At 41.5% G+C, this 23,344-nt stretch overlaps 1 protein-coding gene across 8 annotated transcripts in view; it reads right to left on the reverse strand.

Moving 5' to 3' along the window:
• Window positions 1-2,862: 2,862 nt before the first annotated feature.
• The window catches only part of BICRAL (BICRA like chromatin remodeling complex associated protein), a 44,990-nt gene continuing 24,508 nt past the window's right edge, over window positions 2,863-23,344 (reverse strand). For 6 of the 8 annotated variants that reach the window (XM_065679294.1, XM_065679291.1, XM_065679293.1 and 3 more), the window contains 10 exons: window positions 20,463-20,511; window positions 20,304-20,372; window positions 15,250-16,950; window positions 13,656-13,755; window positions 12,139-12,236; window positions 10,338-10,399; window positions 10,063-10,208; window positions 9,815-9,909; window positions 8,254-8,356; window positions 3,688-7,463 (listed from right to left, as the gene is read on the reverse strand). In XM_065679294.1, the coding sequence (XP_065535366.1) occupies window positions 6,661-7,463; window positions 8,254-8,356; window positions 9,815-9,909; window positions 10,063-10,208; window positions 10,338-10,399; window positions 12,139-12,236; window positions 13,656-13,755; window positions 15,250-16,950; window positions 20,304-20,372; window positions 20,463-20,511 (3,226 nt within the window). In that variant the 3' untranslated portion in view covers window positions 3,688-6,660. Of the gene's footprint in view, window positions 3,092-3,687; window positions 7,464-8,253; window positions 8,357-9,814; window positions 9,910-10,062; window positions 10,209-10,337; window positions 10,400-12,138; window positions 12,237-13,655; window positions 13,756-15,249; window positions 16,951-20,303; window positions 20,373-20,462; window positions 20,512-23,344 lie in introns of those variants that run through there. The other 2 variants (XM_065679298.1, XM_065679299.1) reach the window with 2 other exon arrangements.

Below are 23,344 nucleotides of genomic sequence, written 5' to 3' on the forward strand. Positions count from 1 at the left end.
CAACCCTAACTATTCTATGATGCTATGATTTTGAGGCCTTCTCTATGCAGACAAGTACATGGTGCATGCAGCTCTCTCGAAGCCTATGAGCTGCCTTACTCATCAGCAGATGGAATTCACTCCCCAAAATCATAGCCTAAGTTGTGCTTCCATCTGTAGGAGTTACAGGTTTAAAAACCAAGCACCTTTTCCCAGTGTCCTTTATGTGCCATCTGGTAGCTGCAAAAAGCTGTCAGGCTTAACTGCCTCTGCAGTAATTCCCAAAGCCTGAAGCCAAGGAGAATCCCAGCTCAGGAATGATGCACGTTACATGACTGATTTCAGCCTTGTACTTCTCCAATTGAACTTCACCACTGGTAATTTCTACATTTCAGCTGCTGCACTTCAGTCTTGATCACAAGAATCCAGACAGGCCTTCAGCCTCATGTCAATGTCAACTCTTTCACCTCACTTAGAATTCCAGCCACTGTACCGCTTCCTAACACTGTATTTCTCACCATGACTTGTGCATGGCTCCGCATCTCAGTAGGAACATTTGGTGTCAAAGCGCTCAGGAGAGTAAAGCTTTGAATTCTCAGATCTGAGCAGGAATTGTCAGGAGTTTCTAATGTTTAGAGGGAAAAATAAACCAGCAGCCTGCTTGTATGAAACCATTTTATTCCATCACCACCCCAGGTAACGCCATTAACTCAATAACGCTACCTTACCTAAGCACCGAGATGGTTCCTGCTGGCCAATCCGAGTGCTTGCATCGCCTTCCACCCAAGGGTACTCCATCAATTCAGTTTCATGCTTTTTTAAACTCTATTTTTTACAGAGAAGTATTACCACCATCATCCCAAATTGAAATTATCTTCCCACTCATTCAGTAGACTGGGGAACAGGCCCTATGTGCCACGTGTCTACAAAGGAACATCAGAGATAGGTCTGTGTTGCTACCTTCTCGATGAGCAGTGAAGCTCCATCAGGGCAAGCCTGTTTGGGTAAATGAATCAGAATGAAACATGTAGTAAGTGTGTGACAGTGAGGAACTCCCATAGCCGAGGGTTCAGGATAATGTTGAAAATGTGGCTTCTGGTATGACTGTGCTATGTAATGAAAAGCTGTGTTGACACAAAAGGTAACTGAAGCATTAAGAGCTGTCTAGATCTATCAGCACAGAGTAACTAAACTTGCTGCCCCTTCAAAGCACTGAGTTCTAAAATTTCAATATAGCTGGGACATGGAGCTGTGGGAGCCAGTCCAGAGGAGGCCACCAGGATGCTCAGGGGCTGCAGCACCTCCCTTATGGAGCCAGGCTGAGAACATTGGGGCTGTTCAGCCTGGAGCAGAGAAGCTGCGTGGAGACCTCAGAGCAGCTTCCAGTGTCTGAAGGGGGCTACAAGGATGCTGGAGAGGGACTCTTCATCAGGGACTGCAGCGACAGGACAAGGGGTGATGGGTTCAAACTGAAACAGGGCAAGTTCAGGTCAGATCTAAGGCAGAAGCTCTTCCCTGTGAGGGTGCTGAGGCGCTGGCACAGGGTGCCCAGAGAAGCTGTGGCTGCCCCATCCCTGGCAGTGCTCAAGGCCAGGTTGGACACAGGGGCTTGGAGCAAGCTGCTCCAGTGGAAGGGGTCCCTGCCTGTGGCAGGGGTTGAAGCTGGATGAGCTTTAAGGTCTTTTCCAACCCAAGCTGTTCTACGATCCTAAGATAATTTACCTCAACTAATACCTCATTTGACTCTGCAGCTTAACAGTTGGACTCAATGATCTCAAGGGTCTTTTCCAACCATAATGATTCTATGATTCCCAAGAAAACAAACAATTGGAAAAAATCAACAAACCCCTGAAGAGCAAAAGCAGCGATTAAGACTGAGCACTACATTCCAGAAAGCAGGAAAAAGCAGGGGTTTATGCTAAGCACACAACAGGGCAACAGAGGCTTTTACTTGTACATCAGAAACACTGATTCAGCGGGCCACGTTGTGTTCTTTTACTTTTTTCTTCCCTAGCACAGCAAGCTTATGCTTGCTTATTATTATCATCCATAATCATGTGTTGTGATAGGTAACAAGCAGCTCCCTGCTTGCTGCAACACATTATTATGGACGATTGTATTCCAATTTCCAGTACAACGACCGGTTGCAAGACCAGGAGCACAAACACCAATTCATCCATTCCGAACAAGTCATTCAGAATACCCACCACTCCTACACTGAAATCTGTGCGCACTGGACTGTACGTGCCCCAGAGCGTGCTGCTTTTCAGACCTTCACCACACCGTGCTCATTTTCTGCAGTGACATTCCTTGACCAAGGTGACAGCAGACCCACAAAGTCATGAAGGGAACTTCTTGCAATTCTTGATGCTGACAAACGCATCCTTGTGAGGATCCCAAGGAAAAGTGTGTACAATTCTAAAGGAAAAATTCATAGGCTTATAAAGAAAACGATTCCTGAAGAAAAGAGAAACTTCTTGAAGGTTTCAACCCATTGCATACCTTTCCTTGTGCCAAAATTATTCTGGCACTTCTTTCGTGCCAATCCTCAAAATGAAGGGGGTTCTGATTTTCTGAAACAAGCTATGCGTTAACAGGCATGCCCAGATCTTCAGAAATCCTCCCCTGAATGTTGAAATCAACCTAACAATCCCAACCATCAAAATGCTATTGAAAGGCAATTAAAAGCAACACACCATTTTCTTGTAATGGAATGATATTCTGAAGTGAAGACAGCTGCATGGTAAACTGTACATCAAACACTTCCCAACCCAGAAAGTTTGCCTGGTAATTCTACAGGGATATGAGAAAGAGAAAAACCAATCCAAGCTGTTTAGCCACCCTAACCCGAACAGAGATCAAAATAATACAGGACTGCTTTTATTGCGTTACTGTCTGAATCCATGTGGGAAGCATTCAAAAGGCATGTTTATTTGTCTCATTGACAAAATAACAAATACTAACCATGAAGTGTTCTACCTTTGAACATTGCAGGCCCTAATCCCAGTGGAGAGGCAGTGCACTTCAATCCTTCGTTCTCATAGCCTCCAAAAGTAAAGTGTTGATGTTCCAGTAGTAAGAGCTTTACTACAGCAGAACCTCTGCATGCTTTCTGAAAAATTCAATCACAGCAAGAAAAGGTTCATCACCTCTCAGAAGCAGGAAGCAGCATTATATCCCCAGCAACTGTCATCTCTTCTCACAGCCAAACAAGGAAGGAATGGGCAATCTTGCAGACGCAGGGGGCTATAACCAAATACAAGTGGCACAGCTCTGCAACTTGCAGCATGGATAAGGTGGCCAGGTGACTAACACAACCCCTCTCGTTTCTTCTATCTCCCCAAGGTATCAGGAAAATGATGCCTGTACCTCGTGGAAACACGCTAGAGGAGGAGTGTGTCACAGCAACCTCACCATAGCAAGATTCCTAATGGCAAAGGAGCAGGACCACTGGCAATCTTGTGATCTGGAGATCAATGTTACCAGATGTAGTTACAATGCCACGTGAACCAAATCCTAAGAGGGTATGTTCAGAGAGATTCATGAAGAGTACAAGAAGTACTCTTAACTACCTCTTATAACAGGGCTGCATTAGACAAAGCACAAGAGGAAGAACGTTTTGCAACCATATGACTTCAACTGAGAACAGTCCTCGTTTGGACATGGAAATATTCAACTTGGTTAAATCAAGACAACCACAGATAGACATGTTTTTCCCAAATCTTTGGCTGTATTGCAATGGTTGTTTCAACTTGTAATCTCCAACTAAACATTTCCTATCCATGGATTAACAATATATTTACTGACTTGTGTCTTTTAACAGTATTTATCCAACATAACAAAATAAACTGCAATTTGTTATACTTCTTTTTTTACAAAACATTTTATAAATATTTTTACAAAATGTATACAAAGCAATTTCAAGTGAGACATACTTTACAAATGAAGGTATTTAAGCAAATAAAGTCCATACCACACTGACAATAAGTGACACATCCTCTTTAAGTGAAGTCAGTCTGTAAGGCCTCCCTAATCTAACAGATAAATTATCCTAAAATCTTCAAAATGAACATAGTTTTCTTAATTGCCAGTTGAAAATTTGTTTTACTATTAGGCAGTATTAAATAACATGGAAATCACAATGCGGATCCAGCAAAATAATGAAAACATGTTGGAAAGTCATGCACATTCACAAGACTTTGCTGGACGTGAGCCCATATGATTTATAAATTCATATTTTTCTTTTTTAAAGCACCACAAAAATACACTTCTTTCATTTACTGCTTCACCACGTACCAGAATTCCTTTAGAATTGAATTCAAAGGAGTGAACAACAGCACACTAACAAATCTAACATGAATCTTGCTCGGATTGTTCAACGGGTTCCTCTCAGAAGTAGTTCAGAGAAATGTGTCTGACCAAATCAACCATGATTACTTCTTGGACTTTGACATTGTCCCCCATCCCCAAATGAGATCCAACAGAAGACACATAGCCTGAGACTTCAATTATGTATTTGCTGTTGAGAGGTTGGAAACCCCACGTACCCATTTGGAGGTGGTACAAAAAGCAAGCGGATCAATCCATGTGCAACTTGACTCTTTTTTGCCTCTTCCCTGTAAAAGAAAACTGGAACTAGTTCACATAGAGCTGCGTAACCTCCTGTTTGCTTTCCCAGAGAGTTTAGAATGGTTCAGCTTCCAGAACGACCAAATAAAACACACATCAGGATACACAGCCATGAGCGTATTGTTAAAACTAAAAAGGCAATAGGTGAGACTTCTATTGTCAGTTCTGCCAATAAGAAAACACGTCTCCGTCTGAGAGCCTATTCTATGGACACCTAACTAAGAATTTAAAACTGGCAATACTTATTGTTACCTTGAATAGTTCATACAACACTTGGGAATGTCGGGCTTTAAAAACAGGTACTTAAAAATTGGCACATTTCTTTTTTAAATGGCAATCAGTAACACACAAACCCAGTATTTCCATTCACGTTGAAGGGCAAACGAATTTTAAGGAAGTTCATCTTTCTCACATTGCTTTCGAGATTTGGTTTCCTTTAGTGGTCCGACAGTGGAGTGCAGCTCAATACTGAGTTGCACTGTAATCTTGTCCTGTCACAAGGATCTAATCCTGCTTTCTCCTGTGCTATTCAGCCAGAGTGAATCACACAACAGCGAAACCTTTTTGTTTTCTTTCCTGGCAATCTGACTGACAACCACAGCTTGTCAATGAGCCTCTCTAACAGGAAAGTTTTGATCAGCAAGTCTGGCAAATGGCTGGTAATTCTTCTAAGAAATCGTGGAGGCGGTCTGGGGAGAGAACGTGAGCATACCTTAGAAACCACAAAAGCTAGATCCTCCTGAGCAGACACATGTATGACACGCACGTGACAAGTGTCAGTGCACAAAAGCACTCGTGACCAAAGTAAACGAGGAAAAAGCAGCATGGGCAGCAAAAAAGTCATAGATTAAAATAAATAAATAAAATAGTAAGATTCTATCTTAACAACATGACAGCAAGCCAAATCCAAACCACGCAATGGTCTCCCTTGGCTCTACAAATCTGAGTGAATCATTACACACTCGGCGATATGTTTCAACACTGGGATTGCTGATGGACTTTGGTCTGTACAGCTCTTGATCATGATGACTGCAACGGCGGATGGTTTAACATTCTCTGACAGCAAAAAAAAGCAGAAAAATAAAACACTGGCCTTCAAATTGAATCAGAGTAAGGCTAATGTCCTCTTCAAACAGAAGCTACAAATATCAGAACAGTTCTCAAAGAAAAGTGCTTTTGACACTTGGTCTAAAATAAAAAATCAACAAATAAAAAAGAACAGTTATACCACTTCAGAAAGACTCGAGGCTGACTACATCCAATTATAAAATGCAAAATCTTTTCCTCAAGAGTTAACATATATATGTATTATATATATAAATTCATGGCTCTAGCATGGCCTCATCCTGTACACTTTGCCATTGCCTGGCTTCCATTCTACCTTCCTTAGTCAAGCATTTATTACTTCATATCATGCCACTGTGACTAAGATCATATAATACCATCCCACAGACTAAAGTTACCTACTACAAATATATCAAGTACTAGTTTCTGCTCAGAAAGCAATAGAAAAGCACTTTAACTTATGAAGCCTTGTAAACACACTGATGATACCCTTCCGACTGAAGAATCCTTTAACACAGATTCACCAACAAAGCAAATCTTCTGAATAGAGGTACAGTGGGTTTCCCAGAATAACTAAAAACTGGATGACATGTGGAAGAGAAGGGTAGGGGAGAATTGTTGCTTCCATCACCTTTTAAAAACACTTTCTTAATAAATATATCCTTTCAAATGACTGTGATTGTCAGTATACTACCATGTTACATAGGGCCAAACAACCTGCAACCTTCTGATGTTGCAGTACTGCACGATTACCAAAAGCACTACCATAATAATACTTGAAATAGTAAGGCCCTAACAGACTGCATTCTACCAAGGATTAACTTTACTTGGATCTCTCACTGTAACCACAATGAGTATTGCTCTCAAACACCAAACAGAATCTAGTTTAGAAAGGTTAACCTTAAACGCATGTCAGGCTGTACTTGTGGTGTCATTCACATTTGCTTCTGCTAAGAGAAACATCACTTGTCCATGGTACTGGAACTATTAACACTCTAAGATACTATTTACAGCGGCTTCTAAAATAGAGTCAGTTTCTACAACACCTTCGCTGTGGTCTGGAATAAATTTTTCCAGGCAGTTTTCCTGTGAAGCAATAGGTGAAAAATTGGGGAATTCTAATTCAACTGAGCCACTACTTGTCGCCTCATTCTGTGGCTGTCTCCCACCTCTTTTAAGTTCCAAGATGTTTTTAAATGTAGTTTCTAAACTCTTACTGAGCAGTAAGTCTTGCTGGGGTTCACCAGAGCCTTTCCTGTTATCAGGATGTAAAACCTCATTCTTTGGAGAGCTCCTCAGAGTTTTGTCTTGGAGGGAATTATTACACGTTACCTTTGAGAAAGACTGAACTGTGTTCCTTGTTACTTTGTGGTGTGTTCCAGGACCGGCTCGTGACATGGTTTTGGACAAGTCTTCAGAACTCAAAGAATTCTCAGTGGACTTGGCAAGATCCTTCCCAGCCAGCTTCTCTTCAGAGAGGGCCACGTACTGGCTCTCAGAAGAACAATTAGCTTTCTCAAACTTTAAAGCTTTAGTGAGGCTCTCCGATTTCTTAGTAGAAGCTACTCCTTCTTGTGGTGTCACAACGTTGTTAGGCACTAGAGGAAGTTTACTGTGATTTGTGGACTCTGCTGAGCTGGATTTTGGTCGGTCTCTGGCTTGGGTTTTGGTAGTCTGACTTCGAGAAGGTAATGTTTTGCTAGGCTGATGGTCACTTTTACTGGACTGTGCTTCTTCAACTGCTTTATCAAATTGTTTGGCAGAACAACAAAAATCAGCCTGGTAACCATCTGAAAAGCAAGCAGCAACATTAAATTACCTATACAACAAATTAACAGGCTCCAGTGTAGCTTCTGAGTATTAAATTCAAGTAACACCCAGGACCTACAGATTCATGCCTTTAAGAGATGTACACATGCTTAAGTGTTCTGCTGCACCCAGGGGACACTATCACCAAATTAATCAGCACACTACGCACATAAAACCTGACTAAGCGCACTTCCCTGCATTCTAAACATGCAAATATGGCATCTGGAAGACTAGTCCTTTCTTCAACCCATCCTCTGAATAGCTTTTAAAATACGCAGAATATGCAGAACATTTACATAACTGTTATCTTACACAAATAACGTGTTTCTAGTTGTTATGTTCAACAACAGTCTGGTTAAAAATGCTGCCATTTAAGTGGCCATGCCATTCCAAAAGCAACACCATGTTAAGATAAGCAAGAGTATTCATGCTTCAGACAGGGGTGTTCCTTCTGCCTGCCAGCAAACTCACAGCTTCCTCCTTACTAGAACTGAGACCATGCAGGAGTCATGACTATTGGCAAAAGAAACTCAGGAATATTTCTCTGCTGAACAGGCCAAATATATTTTTTCCCAAAATAACTTCCTTCAACCTTACAGTGTTTATGAACTATTGAATTAGGGAGCTGTTAAAACTTCACTTGCAACTGCTTACGCAGTATTTCAGCTACTGGAATCCCTAGCAATCAGGGCCTCGCTGTGGGCACAACTATTTGTAAGCACCCCATACTCAAGCTGCTTTTGTATGGTTCAGAAGTGAACCATTACTTACCAGGATCCACAAGTGCAAGACGCTTATCCCGGGTCAGAGATGCCCTTTCTTCCTGGTTAAACATCCTGTCAATCATAACCATTTCTGCAGAGGGATTTATCCGCTGCAGAGAAGGGGATAAATCTGTAGTCACTCACATCAGTATCAAATCAAAACATTTATAGTTTAGTTACTTCTTCAGAGAAAAAGAAACGTTCTATCATTAAAGAGATGAGGAGAATGTTCACAATTCCACAGCATCCTCAACAACCCTGACTATGACCCCAACCACTACTGGAACTCAACCGTAAATGACTATTCCCATTTCATGGCACACTGTATCTGCTGAAAGAGTGTAAACCAGGGAATTATTGTTCCAATTTTAAGAACTGTATCTTTTCAGGACCAAGTATGTTCACCACTACGCACCACAGTTTCTTACACCATACAGTATCATTCTCTTTTAGAGAGAACACCAGAGAAAATCTTGCAATGGGACCAGCCTATCATCTTGCTTCTTCTCTGCACTTTCTCTTCCATCCTTTTAATCAGTCAGCACCGAGTTGCATTTGCCTTCAAACCAGGTGAATCCATCACAGAGGAAAGTTCACTGGCTACGAACTCAGGCAACTAAATCCAAACCCAAACACACTGTGACACAACCTCTTCAAAATGACTGAATGGGATTTACCATACAAGATACCAGATGCTAAAAGAACAGATTTTAACTTCCATGCCTGCTTTACACCTGCAACTACTTGCGAGTATTTAATGGTTAGTATCTTTTAATGGCACTGCTAGATTCCAAACCAATATTAACACTTGGATTACATGTTCCTGTCTCTAAAGCAGAGTGATTTAAATGTCTATTATAATCTAATTCAAAAATGTTCCAGACTTGAAAACTAACATGTCTAAAGCCACAATGGTATTTCCTGATCCTTGAAAACATACTCTTACAGTAACTTCTGTCAGTTTTGTTTTTACCTCACACCTGGGATTGTGAAAGTACTTTAAACCAGATGAATTCCTTATGAAAAATGTCAGCTCCACCTAGCTTCTAAGGAGAAGTAATGACTGCCTAAATGGTAATACGATTTAGCTCCAATTAGAATATGGCTGCAGGCATCTGAATGGAGATTTTCAACATTCTTTCAGGCTCTGTCACCTACAGAAATATAGAGAAATCACCTGCCTGACTAATAGAAGCTGTTAAGTGCAAGAGAAAAGGGTAAGCAACCAAGAAGTTTATGTGACTTCAACGTCTATGGAACTTATATAAACAGCACCCTTCCTAGGGCAGCATGTGAAATACAAACTCAACCCATTTCACCGATTTTAAGATGTGTTCACACACTTAAAAATGCAGCTTGGCCACTGAGATTGCTGGTGCAATAACAAGTACATTGGCTATATATATATATCTAAAAACTGTCTGCATATTCATCACCTTCCTAAGGTGCTAAATAGTAACAATAACATGAATTGTAATATGCTAGCTTTCACCTTCCTTTAGGTGTACTCTCTTTAACAAACTGAATCACACCCTATAAACACAATGTACCTGGGTTACACCACTTACCATTGCATCTTCTATAAGCAAACACCTGTATTTGTTCAGCATAGCCTGTGTCCTCTTCAGAAGCTGTGTAGCTACAGTTTCAAACTCACTGTCCACTAGAAAGACAAGAATATACTTTCAAACACTGCTCTTCAGCAGCCTGCACAAAATTGAACATGTGCCCTTTCTCATTCCTTCAACTTACACAAATAATTCTCTCCACAGACTGCTTACAAACTTCGCACCTATTTTTAGAGAAAAAAAATTACCTTTTCTCAAGTCTTCCTCTGTTGGCAGCGATCCCTGGCACACATGGTATGAAAGGAGTCTCTGAACTGCATCATTTAATGATCTGAACTGGCTTTTATCTGGTGTCACAGCATGCATCTGATCCTTCTGTAACTGCTGGAGGATACTGGAAGGAAAATTAATGATACGCAATTAACACATACTCTAACAGATGTCTATACATTAACAAAAACTAACAAGAAATGAAGGTTAGAAGAAACATCTGCAATAAGACTACTAAAGAAGGGTAACTTACAAAGCTCCTTTAGTTAACTGCTTAGCAGCAGGCCTTTTCTGTCCAACCAAATGACCATCCACCTGAATTCAAAATAAAAGACAGATTACAATGTATCTCCTCCTTTGCAAACCCTAAGTTTCAGCACTGATTTCTGCTGATGATCACCAATACCAACTGTAACCACCACAGAAGTATAAACACTTTCAACTCCCTCCTATTTTGCTAGGGCACTGTATCCATGAAATAGGGAAGTCACTTCTCTTCCACAAACCACAAGTCTATAATGCTGTTTGTAGGCAAATTCCACAGCAGTGCATGTACATGCTTCACTAGGAAAGAGGCTGGTTATCAAGTTTAGCAGCTGAAAAGGCACAACTGAGAGCTTCTCCAAAATCTGCTCTCAAGAACTCTCTCTGCATTTCTCAGTTGATTTCTGTTGCCTGGTTTTCATGGATTAGAGTACCTGTCAGGAAAGCAGGCTAAGGTTGTGAACCTGAATCCTCACAAGCCATGGTGGCTGGGTAGGGGTGAAAGCAGTTCTAGGAATTCTGTTCCAGTGTCAGTGCTACAGATACACCTATCAGGCAGACATGTATCATTTTCTCTTTTTCTCAGACGTTTATGAAGCCAAGGTTTTTCAAAGGAACACTGTCCTAAGAGGTGAGGCTCTCTAATATGGCAAAGGCTCATGTTCCTACTGTAGGAGAGCCATTACTGCTATCCAAGTATTCTCCCAAAGTTGCCATTCTGGAACAAAGAGTCTTTGGCTAATACAAAGGTGTTAGGGGTTGTTTTAGTCAAAGCTAGTCTTACCAATGAAATTGGTCACAGAGCTACTTAGGATTTAAAAGACAACTGCATGGAAGCTCTTTTGAACATGGTTAGAAGCAACAAAAAAGCATTGTGGTACAGAGCATCCTTCTTAGCAAAGCAGGATAGCATGAAGCCGACACATGGTAATGGTACTTGCTGGCCCAGAAGCCTCGAGCTTCAGAGTTTAAAACATATTCACTAGCACAGGAGAAGGAACATCTAACCAACAATTACAAACCAGGCTGAACTCTGAACTGAGTACTACTTTATCTTCTGCCCTACTTGTTTGCTAGTAAGAAAAGGAAAACATTCATGTCAAACTATATTGACCAAGATATGTATAGCAAGGAACAAAAATTCTAAATCAGATCCTCATTTTCTTCCATGATTTTGTAGTTCCACCCACCACAAATCCCACATTTTCAAGCCTACATCAAACCCTACTCAGTCCATGAATGTAACAACTCTCTTCCCTCCCAAAGTTCCTACATTCCCTCTCTAAAAGGGCTGCCCCTCCTTCCACCTCAAAACCCTGGCTGGAGTGTTTCATTTTTGCACTGAAGTGCCACATATAGGAGAATCTGTGGTGGTAAAAAAGATGACAATGCAGTAAAAAGTAAACCAGACAAAGACCAGATGGGGTTTTCCTGCTATTTCTCACAACCCACCCCTTCCCAACAGCTAGAGAACAACCATGTTGTAAGAAGTCATAACAGCAGGTCTAACTTCTGTCCAACTTAATGACGAATTACTCCAACATATCAACATCTCTTCAGGAAGCAAGGCAGTCAGAATCCACTGGCTGAATTACATCTCAAAGCAGCACGCAGAGTAACAGTCTGCAGAATACTCAATGTTCATTAGATCAAGGGAGAACGTCACAAGCTTGGGTGACTTCATGTACTCTAAACAACAACTGCAAGGACTCCTAGATGGACTTGAAACATCCCTAACAGCACTAGAGTTTTAAGGCAAAGGGAAGCATATAAATAGAAGTATTCTCTACCTGTATGCTCTGTTGAACTGATGATGATCCTATTACTTTTTCTTGTGGCTGTGCTGTTCCTAGAGGCTGCTGCACGATTTTTCCTCCAGAGTCCTGTCCTATAAAAGAGATGTTAAGAAGACACTGTCATGGTAAGCAGGAACACACTAATTTCACGTACCTATCCTGATCATTTTACTTGAGTTTTAGGAGAGACATGTCTTGTGCTTAAAAGCGTTAGTGCAGCAACCCTGGAGAGAAACTGGCTCATAAAAATGAAACAGGACTGGTATTTTCTGCTGCAAACTACAAAAATCCTCACATATAAATCATCTCCATCCACAGTACTGCAATGTAAGAAGAAATTCAAGTACCGTAAGTGGAGCATCCCAATGATTTACTGAAAATCATACAGTGCATTTCATCAAGCTTTTCAATACTAACCCTCTCTCAAGCATACAAACCCAGTTCTTCTAGAGCTTTTTGGAAGGTTGGTCTTTTTGGTCTACATTTTCTAGATGGTCAGACTTCCTCCAATTGCTTTACCCAGGAATTCAAACAGCATCTTACCAGCCGTATCATGTCACAACCAACACAGACATTTCCTTCCCCAAAAACCCCATACTGTGCTGACTGTAGAGAACTGCCTGGACAGCTTACACAAACAGTACAGAATGAAAGATAAGATTATGGGACCTTACACAAAAGGGTTACTTATATACACACAGAAGATGAAGATTACTGCATTCTTCTGCTTACTTTTGACATACTGGTTTTGTGTAGGTTAGATATGTAAGGAAGAAGTCCCTAGCACAGGGTGTCCAGAGAAGTTGTGGCTGCCCCATCCCTGGCAGTGCTCAAGGCCAGGTTGGACACAGGCTTGGAGCAAGCTGCTCTAGCTGAAGGTGTCCCTGCCTGTGGCATGGGGGTGGAACTGGATGGGCTTTAAGGTCCCTTCCAACCCAAACCATTCTGTGATTCTGCGCTCTTTTATTAGCATGGTGCTGCTTGAAAAGGCCAGTATTTTGCCAGGAACAAAGCACTAACTAGCCTAATCGAATGTGACCCAGTCAGTAACAAATCAAGCGATGACAAGGCTGCACAGAACCTTGCAATCCTGCTTGGCTTTCCTCTGTATCTGAAGCAGCCATCACAAAGAGGGGCTCTAGGAGTTTCATCGCATTTTTAAGCAGATGTCCAGATTTTGGAAACTAATGATTTCTGTTTTCCTAAGCTGAAAAAAGTAAGAAAAATGAAAGAAGGTGCAATTTGGGATTTGATAGAGGGGAAAATGATTGCTTACAAAAATCAACCTTTCACTCTACAAATGAAGGGCCCTGGCTGGGAAAAAGAAAAGCACACATTCAATACTGAAAAATGTAGCTTAAAAAGGAAATGTAGCCTAAAAAGAAAGTTGGGATAACCTCTAGGACCCTGCCAGCATGAGTCAGTAATGCAAGTCTGACACACTGAAGAACCACCTATTTCTGTTGCTGGGGAAGATAAAAGAAAATGATTTTAAAAAGACCTTAGTTGACCTGATAGTGTGCTGCTCAGGAGACTTGTTAGCTGAGGCTGTCTCAAATTATCTTGTGTCTTCGATGCAGAAACTGGTGACGTCTGGTTCAGAGATTTCTTCTGTACCACATACATTAGGGGAAAAAAAAGTCAGATATTTACTGAAGGCTTTAACAAAGCGAGGAAGAAGCAAACAAGGCAGCTCTAACACATGCTTTTGTAACCTCAGGCTCCTAAGTGGTGACATTTGAGGCATCCCATTTCCTTTTATGTTCAAGAATTTGATGAAGTGAATCAGGGAGGAACATAAATGCCACTGAAAGTACAAATCTACACCAGTTCTATCCCAGAAGATCCATGAATTACAAGTTGGTAAAAGCTCAATTTTGAGATTCTCAGAACTGCAAGATGACTAAATAACCTGTCGCACAACTAAAAATACACAGTGGCACAAGCCATCCAGTGTTTAGGGACTAAATGATACACAGCTTATGGACAATCCAGTATAACATTTAAAATGCAAGTACAAGCAGACTAAAATGATTTTGGTTAACAGTAGAAATTGTACTCTCTGGTTCCCATTTTCAGCTCATCTTTTACAGCAGTAAGAAATAGTCTGCTTTTGTAACTGCTGGAACTCACTGACCAAGCACATACCCTATAGATAGGAAGATGCAGACACATGAGGAGAAAGTCAAGATGGGCCTGAAATAACTCATATGCAAACAAAACATTACAACTTGCACTAGCAGTTTGGGCCAAGAATAAAAATGTGGTTCTACAACGTGTTCTAAATACACTTTATTTTCTAAGACACGTCATTTCATTGCCCATTTTGGTCTTGGTTAAAAAAAATCCATTAGACCTCTGGCAAAACAGAAAAATCCAAGATAATCAGTGCAAATGCATTCTGAGACAGTTCTTATCAGTATTTTATAGTGACAAAGAGGGAAAAAAAGGCCAGAAAAAGGACAGAAATGGAGTAACTGTGATAAGTCAAACTGGGCTGAACATACAGCTGAATCCACTGGGGGAAAACAGCCCAGTTCTCACCTTTAGAGTAAATTCACGAAGCTTTGTCCATTATTACTAAGTAAATCTCTTCTTAGATAAGGTATGTTTTAACTGTTATGCTTTTACACACTACTGTCAAAGGTTATTTCCTTTCAGGGATTCTAAGGAACAAATCTTAAAAAACAGAGTTTTTAATGAGGCCAAAAGACTTCTAAGTGCTCAGAATGTACTCAAGCCTTCACATCTAGCTCTCCAGTTAAGCTTTTCAGGGGAGCTCACAGGGTAATGCTGGAGCATCCATTCCTTTAAACGGAAGCAGAAATAGATCAGTGCTATGCAGTTCTGAAAATATAATGATAAGTCACCAGGAAAATCTTCTGCACTAACAGAAGTGACAGACTTATTCACTCAGTGACTTTAGAAAATACTGCGTGAAATCATGCCTCTGGCTCACAGTAATGTTCAGCAGTTGCACAGTACCACCACAAACTAGCAAAACTCATGTTTTCTGTGTTAATACCAACTTGGATCCTTTGTTAGCCAGGTTTTAGCACAGCTTAGAAGCATTTCTTTGGCTACATATTCAATCAGCTTTCATACCTGACCAAAAGCAAACTGCTGTTGTGTTACTCCCACCGACGTGTGACTGAAGGTGCTGGCAGATTTGGAAGAGGATGCTGGAAGACGATGCGATGCACTGATGGGAACTTGAGTCCTGCTCTGCGTGAGCTGATCTCCAGTGAAGTTTCCTCCTGACGCGACAGACTGAACTGATGGTCCCAAGCTAGGATGTACTGACCCAGAAGAACTTGCAACAGCAAATCGGTTCGAAGCTGACATGTTGGAGACTGCAGACTGCCCGGGGGACATGGTGGTAAAACTGGATCTACCTTGAGAAACATTAGCTTGACTGGGTGACAAATGCAACACGGTTGGTGAAGCCTGCTGCAGGGGTACCTGTCCACCCACGATCTGTGAGGTTCCGTGATTGACTATGACTTGGTTTCCAGGAGCTGTGAATGTCTGGCCGGAAACAAGCTGAACAGCCGTGTTCTGATTATTCAGTATCTGCCCTGAATACGACTGGTTGGCTCTTAGCATGTTTGTAGAGTTCCTGTTGAGCATGACATGCTCAGCAGACACTTGGCTAGGAACCAGCTGGGAAGGCTGAGTCTGAAGAAGTTGTCCATTTATGGCCTGGACGTGATGAACTGAATTAGAATTAACAGACAAACTTGTAGGTATGAGAAACTGGTTCTGAGGTGCATGAGGCTGTCCCATAGGAGAATGGATAACAATACTACCTCCAGCATTGCTGACTGTCTGAGGTGTAACTGATTTCCTTGTGTTCTGTTGGTTAACAATATTAACAGACATATGAGGACCAACTACTGAACTCTGAGGTGAGTTTGCAGAAGCAAACGGAATCCCTTGCTGTACGTGATGCTGCTGTATTCCCAAGTTATTCACATTGTAAGCAGTCTGCTGACCCATTTGGACAGGCTTTGGTTGGATATTAACAGGTACTTTGTTAGAGTTTGGTGCCAAACCCCTTTGAATGATGATATTATGGACAGGCAATGATGTCTGAAAATTTGTGCTGTTAAACGGAACAGTTACAGGTTGTGCTACTGGACTTGAATTTGAGTTACCAAACAGCGAATTACCATTTGGGGTTTGCCTATGAACCAAGAGGCCACTACTCATGTTTGCAGGTGTTTGTTGACCATTGCCTTTCAGTATGATCTGGGATCCATCAAGGTTATTAATGGTCATCATGGAAGGCTGATTACTGAATGAACCAATTAGCTGGATCTGCCCAGAACCACTGATCTGGCTGCTATTAGACAAATGCTGGCTGGGAACACTAATTCCGACATGTTGCATAAAGCCATGTTGCACACCAACTGTATTGCTTGCAAAAGATGCTCCAACAGGTTGCTGTACCACTTGAGTAACTCCTATAGGTTGCAACGTCTGACCTGAGTAATTAGAAACATTAGAAGCCTGAGTAAAGGATGCTGATGAAGAAGGATGAAGCTGAGCTTGTGCAAACTGTTGGCTAGAACCTACACTGGCATCCAAATATGCCTCTTCTGCCAAAGTCTGTTCAGTAATATTGGCCTCCTGCAAGGACTTCTGAAGAATATCAAAAGGCTGATCCTCAGTAAGATCAGGTAAAGGAGAAGATACAAGTTCATCTTCAAGAAACTGAAGGCTACTGGACAGCTGCAGTCCATCACTAGGCCCCTCTCCAAGCTGACTGCTTACACTTTTCACAGACGACTTAGGATCAGTGTTCTGAAATGCAAAACAAGAAACACATCATTGCAGAAACCCCGATCTCTACCCTGTTTCCTCATTAAGCTTCTTTTCATGCAGACAAACCGTTTTCTTTGCATAGTATGTACACAAGATGACGTTCACCCTAGACACTGGGCCAGCATAACCATGTGTGTCACATCCCACCAATGCCCTCTTATCAGACTGCCGGAGACACTACACTCTTTCCACTTCCCACATCTCCACAGCAATCAGCTCTGCAGCTGCCCTGTTTCAAGAGGGTATGATACGCTCCTTAAGTGCCATTTACCCTTCCTCAAGCTGAGCACTGTATGAACAAAACGGTAAAAGAAAGGAGAGAGGAGAAGACCTCCACTGTAACTCAGTTTGGGGCAAGGTTTCAGTAGTAGCAGGATAAAGGCAGGAGAAAGCTGCTCTTTCACTCTCTTTCCGTGTCATATGAGATCCATCTCCTAAATGCTACCAATATTTGCGGCAATCCCAGGCACAGCTACAGGTTGGGTGGAAACATGATTCAGAGCAGCCCTGCAGAAGACTTGGGGGTGTTGGTTGATGACAAAGTGAATGTGAGCCGCTTCAGTGTGCGCTTAAGCCCAGAAACCACCCATGTGCTAGGTTGCATCAAAAGGAGTGTGAGCAGCAGGTCAAAGGAAATGATCCTGCCCCTGTGGTTAGCTCTCATGAGACCCCACTTGCAGCACTGTGTGCAGAGCTGGTGTCCTCAGCATAAGAAGGACAGGGAGCTGTTGGAGCCAGTCCAGAGGAGGCCACCAGGATGCTCAGGGGCTGCAGCACCTCCCGCACGCAGACAGGCTGAGAACATTGGGGCTGTTCAGCCTGGAGAAGAGAAGCTGTGTGGAGACCTCAGAGCAGCTTCCAGTGTCTGAAGGGGGCTACAAGGATGCTGGAGAGGGACTCTTCATCAGGGACTGCAGCGACAGGACAAGGGGTGATGGGTTCAAACTGAAAGAGGGCAAGTTCAGGTTAGATCTAAGGCAGAAGCTCTTCCCTGTGAGGGTGCTGAGGTGCTGGCACAGGGTGCCCAGAGAAGCTGTGGCTGCCCCATCCCTGGCAGTGTTCAAGGCCAGGCTGGACACAGGGGCTTGGAGTAAGCTGCGCTAGTGGAAGGTGTCCCTGCCCGTGGCAGGGGCTTGTAACTGGACAATCTTTAGGTTCTTTCCAACACAAACTATTCTGTGATTCTATGATTTCTAGTCACACAGTGCAAACTGGCCATCTTTTCATGAAGTCAAGGAATTATGCTAATTCTTTGTTTAGAAAAATCTTAGAAACAAAGCAGTAAGAAAAACACTGCTACAGACTTGGTAGTTTATGCCAGTAAAAAACTCCAGACAACTATAAACACTAAAACTACAGCTAATACTGTAGTGTCACCCAATCTACACCTGTAAATATTGTGCTACAGAAAATCGGAACTAGTCCACGTTCTTCTGGCCTATTTTCAGTGAGTTTTTCCTAAAAATCTATGTCCAGAAACTCTAAACAAGTATCAGGTTTCTACAGGTGAAATAATGCATTTAAATGTGTAATACTAGTGGCAATAAAGTTAGACTAAGAACACCTTTTTAAACTGCAAAATCATGTAGCGATTAGTCAAAAACATCCAGTTTCTTTTTAGATCAGGATAAATGCAAAATGTGGGTGTGAAATTATCTGTCACATTCATACTCCAACCCTTCAATGCTTGAAGGCCATGGATGTTTTACAGAGTCACAGAACGATTTGTGTTGGAAGGGACCTTAAGATCATCCAGCTCCAACCCCTGCCATGGGCAGGGACCCCTTCCACTAGAGCAGCTTGCTCCAAGCCCCTGTGTCCAACCTGGCCTTGAGCACTGCCAGGGATGGGGCAGCCACAACTTCTCTGGGCACCCTGTGCCAGCGCCTCAGCACCCTCACAGGGAAGAGCTTCTGCCTAAGAGCTCATCTGTAGCCACCCTCTGTCAGTTTAAAACCATTACCTTTCTCACCTCATACAAACAGTGTGAAGATGCTGCAAGCTGTAATCATCACAACCAATACCATTCTCCCACTTTCAGCTCTCCAAGCATATTTATTCAGTATTTTACCCCAATCTGTTTTGGAATCATCCTATGTATTTTTAAATGAAATTTCGCTCATGTTTTAAATTATTAAGATACACTTCTTAAAATTAAGTATTTTCAAAATGTAATTAAAAATTACAATAAAACTGTTTACATTTTTGTTAACAGAAGGAATTAAAACTTGAACTGAAATGTCTCAATGTCTGCACATGAACAACCAAAATTACAGATCAGGTTCTCAACTGTCCCTAGCTACCATCAGGCAGAGTAAGAAGAAATCACTCACTAGGGCTCTATTAGGACTCACAACTGTTAGGTTACTGTTCAGAACTCCCTACTGCATCTGTAACTTGTCTCCAGTGACAATGACCAACCTGGAATCTTTCACAACTGTGTAATTTAGTGGGTTCCATTTAACACTATTCCAGATAGTACCAACAATACAACTATTACCACTAACAGTCATTGTAATAATATACAGGATTACATGCAGTCAAGATTAATAGTTTGAAACTCTCCCACTAGAATGACAAATTCCATGTTTCACTCCCTGCTCCCAGGACTGTTTCATATCCAAAAACAATTTTATGTGCACCAACTGGAAGCAGGGACCCCCCAAGTTTGAACTGTATCACTGCTGCCCAGATTCACAACAGCCACCCATAACACCAGACAGATTTCAACAAGAAATGAGTGCTTCTGCAACTTCATGTACCTGCTTACCAAGAATCTTATTTGTGCTGACTCCATACTCCGCTCTTTTAATCTGTACTACTACAATAGGAAGGTGGAAGCAGTCACTAAGTACAGCTGGGTAATGGGGCAATGGCTATGGAAGCCTCTCATGAGGTTTATAACAGAGACTGATGACTGCCCAAGGAAACAAACCTGGAATCATTAAAGGAGGTAAACAATTACTCAGTTTGAGATGGTTGGGATCAGGGCAAGGGAGGAAGAGTGGATGGACACTGCTTTCTTGTCCTTCAGTCAGCAACAACTTCACCTGCATAGAGTTATACCTGCAAGTATTTTCACTGCTGAGCAAGCTGCTTTACAGACTGACATGGCCCAATAACGCAGCATCTTTCAATTAATTCCCCACTGCAAACCCAATGAAATACTTCAACATCAACAGCAGGAGATGGTTCTATGCTAGAATTCAGATTTTACATATGAAAAAGGTCAAAATCCACATCTAATTCATTCAGTTTTCTAAAAGCCAAGTAAAGCCATACCAGAAACCTGCAATCTCAATACAAGTATTATTTATCTCCTGAGCACTTACATTGGAGTTGGCAAAAATGGAATTTGAGTTGGCTACAGAATATTCTGCATTAGTCAAGTCTTCATTGCTCTGGTAAAAAAAAAAAGGACAAAAATCATGGTTAAAAGTCATATACTCACTGAAGCTTATGTATGTCTAACACACAGGAATGCTACTTACAGATTTACTGCTAGGCCCATGGAGGAAGTAATTCAGTGCCTGTGGGTCCCTTAAGGGGAGACAAAAAACAAAGTAAAAGTTACCACTTTTAGGAAGCTCTTTCTAGGAGTGAGGCTAATTTAACTAAGATACTGTATCCAGATAAGATCAGGTTTACCATAAAAACACTGTGCACTGACTGCAACACACAGCTGAAAGTCTGTATCACGGAAGGATCTGTGGGTCTGTATCAGCAGAGTTTCCAGATGCTGATGTGATTTGTACTCCAAGCAATAAACTATGTCCATAACAAAATTTTAGTTGCATTCTACTTTATTTCCCTCTATGAGGGTATTACTCATATTCTCTTCAAACACACAGTATGACTGCATAGAGCACAAAAGCTAAGGAAAATACTACCACCAAGTAACATGAGAACTAAACCAGATACCTTTTCTTCTACAGAGATGAACCAGAATGCCTTTTTAGCTAAGTCAATAGCGTATTTACAGACCTGACTCTTGAACATGTTTTTCTGCCACTGTCAACGTGAGTTAACAAGTTTAAATCAACCATAAAAATAACTGATTAAATATTTGGAAATACAATTTCAGGGTATTTCATTAACTTGGCACTATCAGTGAACAAAACTCAGCTTTAGGATGTGGTCTGACAGAAAACGAGTCTTGGAAATTCAAACCAAAAGACATTAACGTAACTGCAAATACAAACCAAACCAAGAAAACATTTAAAGGCTGTGTTACATGGGATTATTTTAATACAACAGTAATACAGCATTTCCCAACATGTCCATTAGCATGAAGAGTAAAATTACATGGATTTTTTCATGTTAAAACATCCTTGCTGATTATCAAGCAATACTAAAACATTTTTGAGAAGCAGGAGACACTCATCATCTTGCAGCAGGACAAGGGGTGATGGTTTTAAACTAAACCAGGGGAGATTCAGGCTGGATGTGAGGAAAAATTTCTTTACACTGAGGGTGGTGAAAACACTGGCACAGGCTGCCCAGAGAGGTGCTGGATGTCCCATCCCTGGAGACATTGAAGGCCAGGCTGGATGTGGTTCTGGGCAACCTGTTCTAGGTGAAGATGTCCCTGCTCATTGCAGCGGGTTGGAACTAGATGAACTTTGAAGGTCCTTTCAAACCCAAACTATTCTGTGGTTCTATGAGTCTCGTGTAAATAAAGTATGAATTTAAATCATTCTCTACTCTCTTCAAGAGCCTAGAAAATAAACTTGGAACAAGTCAAAGATATTTCAGGTTTACAGCCAGTCTTCTGAAAGCATAAATACACCTCTGTTCCTCTTTTTTTCATTTTATAAACAAGCTGCATTCACATGTTTACAAAAGATGTGTTAGACAGTACTTGGCAGGGACTTTCTGGTACAATCACACAACATACAAGTGGTTACATGTATTTTCAAATGAAAATGTCATTTTCATTGTAGATTACAGTGAACTTCAAGAATAAAGGAAGCTAGAACTTGATCTCATATACAATCTATCATGCTTCCCGAGTTTAAATTTAACCAGGGGAGATTCAGGTTACATCTAAGGCAGAAGTTCTTCCCTGAGAGGGTGCTGAGGTGCTGGCACAGGGTGCCCAGAGAAGTGGTGAATGCTCCATCCCTGCCAGTGTTCACGACCAGGCTGGACACAGGGGCTTGGAGCAAGCTGCTCCAGTGGAAGGTGTCCCTGCCCATGGCAGGGGGTTGGAACTGGATGAGCTTTAAGGTCCCCTCCAATACAAAACAGTCTGTGATTATATGATTCTATGCTTACAAGCTTTATCAATAAAATAACCAGGCTGTTAAATATTAATCACACTCACTGACTTTAAGATAATGAAGACTGCAATTAAAACTGAAGAACATTTCTTCACCTTAAACACTGTCTTTAGTAAGGAAAGAATTTTAGAAGGCACTTACCAAAACCAAAGATCAGGTATAAAAAAATTGCTGGTTTCCATTTCTCTAGATACTTAGGACAGTAACTGCTGCCAGCAGCAGGAAGAACACTGTAATTTCTCATGCAAACACTCATCTGTATAGAGAGCACTTAATTTTCTGGACCACCTGTGAACTTGTACCAGGATCCTCATGATTCATGCTCATGACAGAGCACTTCATTGTCCCATGCAGTCAATTATCACCTTTATGTTCCAAGCAGGATGTGGTTTTCACATAGCTACAAGCACTGATCTTGCAGAGTCCACCTCAGAGGACAGAACTGTGAGCCATGACTGGCAAGGCTTTGCTAACAGCATCAACTGAGCAACCCCCATATGACAGAAGCCACTGTTGTGATACTTGGGGTTTTCTGAAGTGAAAGCTCTCACTGGTTTTGCTGGAAGCTTTGAGTGCATGAGGAAGGTAAAGGCCTATTTATTTACTACATTTAAGACTGTTAAATATGCTTATATGAAACCAAGATGATCTTTTAGCAGCTGCTCCAAGACTGATGTCAAACTCATTTCTGGCAGAGCTTGAATAAAGTATCATATATGAAGTGTTCAATTTTCTCCTGAGGTTTTTAATGCATTATAGCATATTATCTGTTCTTGAATATTGACACCAATGTTAGCCAAAGGAAGGGAACTTGTCACACATAGTTCACAAATATTTTGCTCATGTTTTAGCAATCCTCATTATTTTTGAGGTTCCCAAATGGAATTAAAAACCTCTAAATATATCTGCTCTGGAAATAATGGAACAACAAACACATGTACACCCAACGAGCAAGGACCACTTCAAACCCCTAACTTGATTTTAATAAAGTCTCTTTGAGAAAACTGCTGATAAATCCAACCTCCATGCTCATTCCCTAGCCCCTCCTGAGGAGGATGCCTGCAGGTGAACTGTCAGCTAGTCAGTACAGA

Source organism: Lathamus discolor, chromosome 5 (assembly GCF_037157495.1).
Source record: "Lathamus discolor isolate bLatDis1 chromosome 5, bLatDis1.hap1, whole genome shotgun sequence".
NCBI classification, from domain to species: domain Eukaryota; kingdom Metazoa; phylum Chordata; class Aves; order Psittaciformes; family Psittacidae; genus Lathamus; species Lathamus discolor.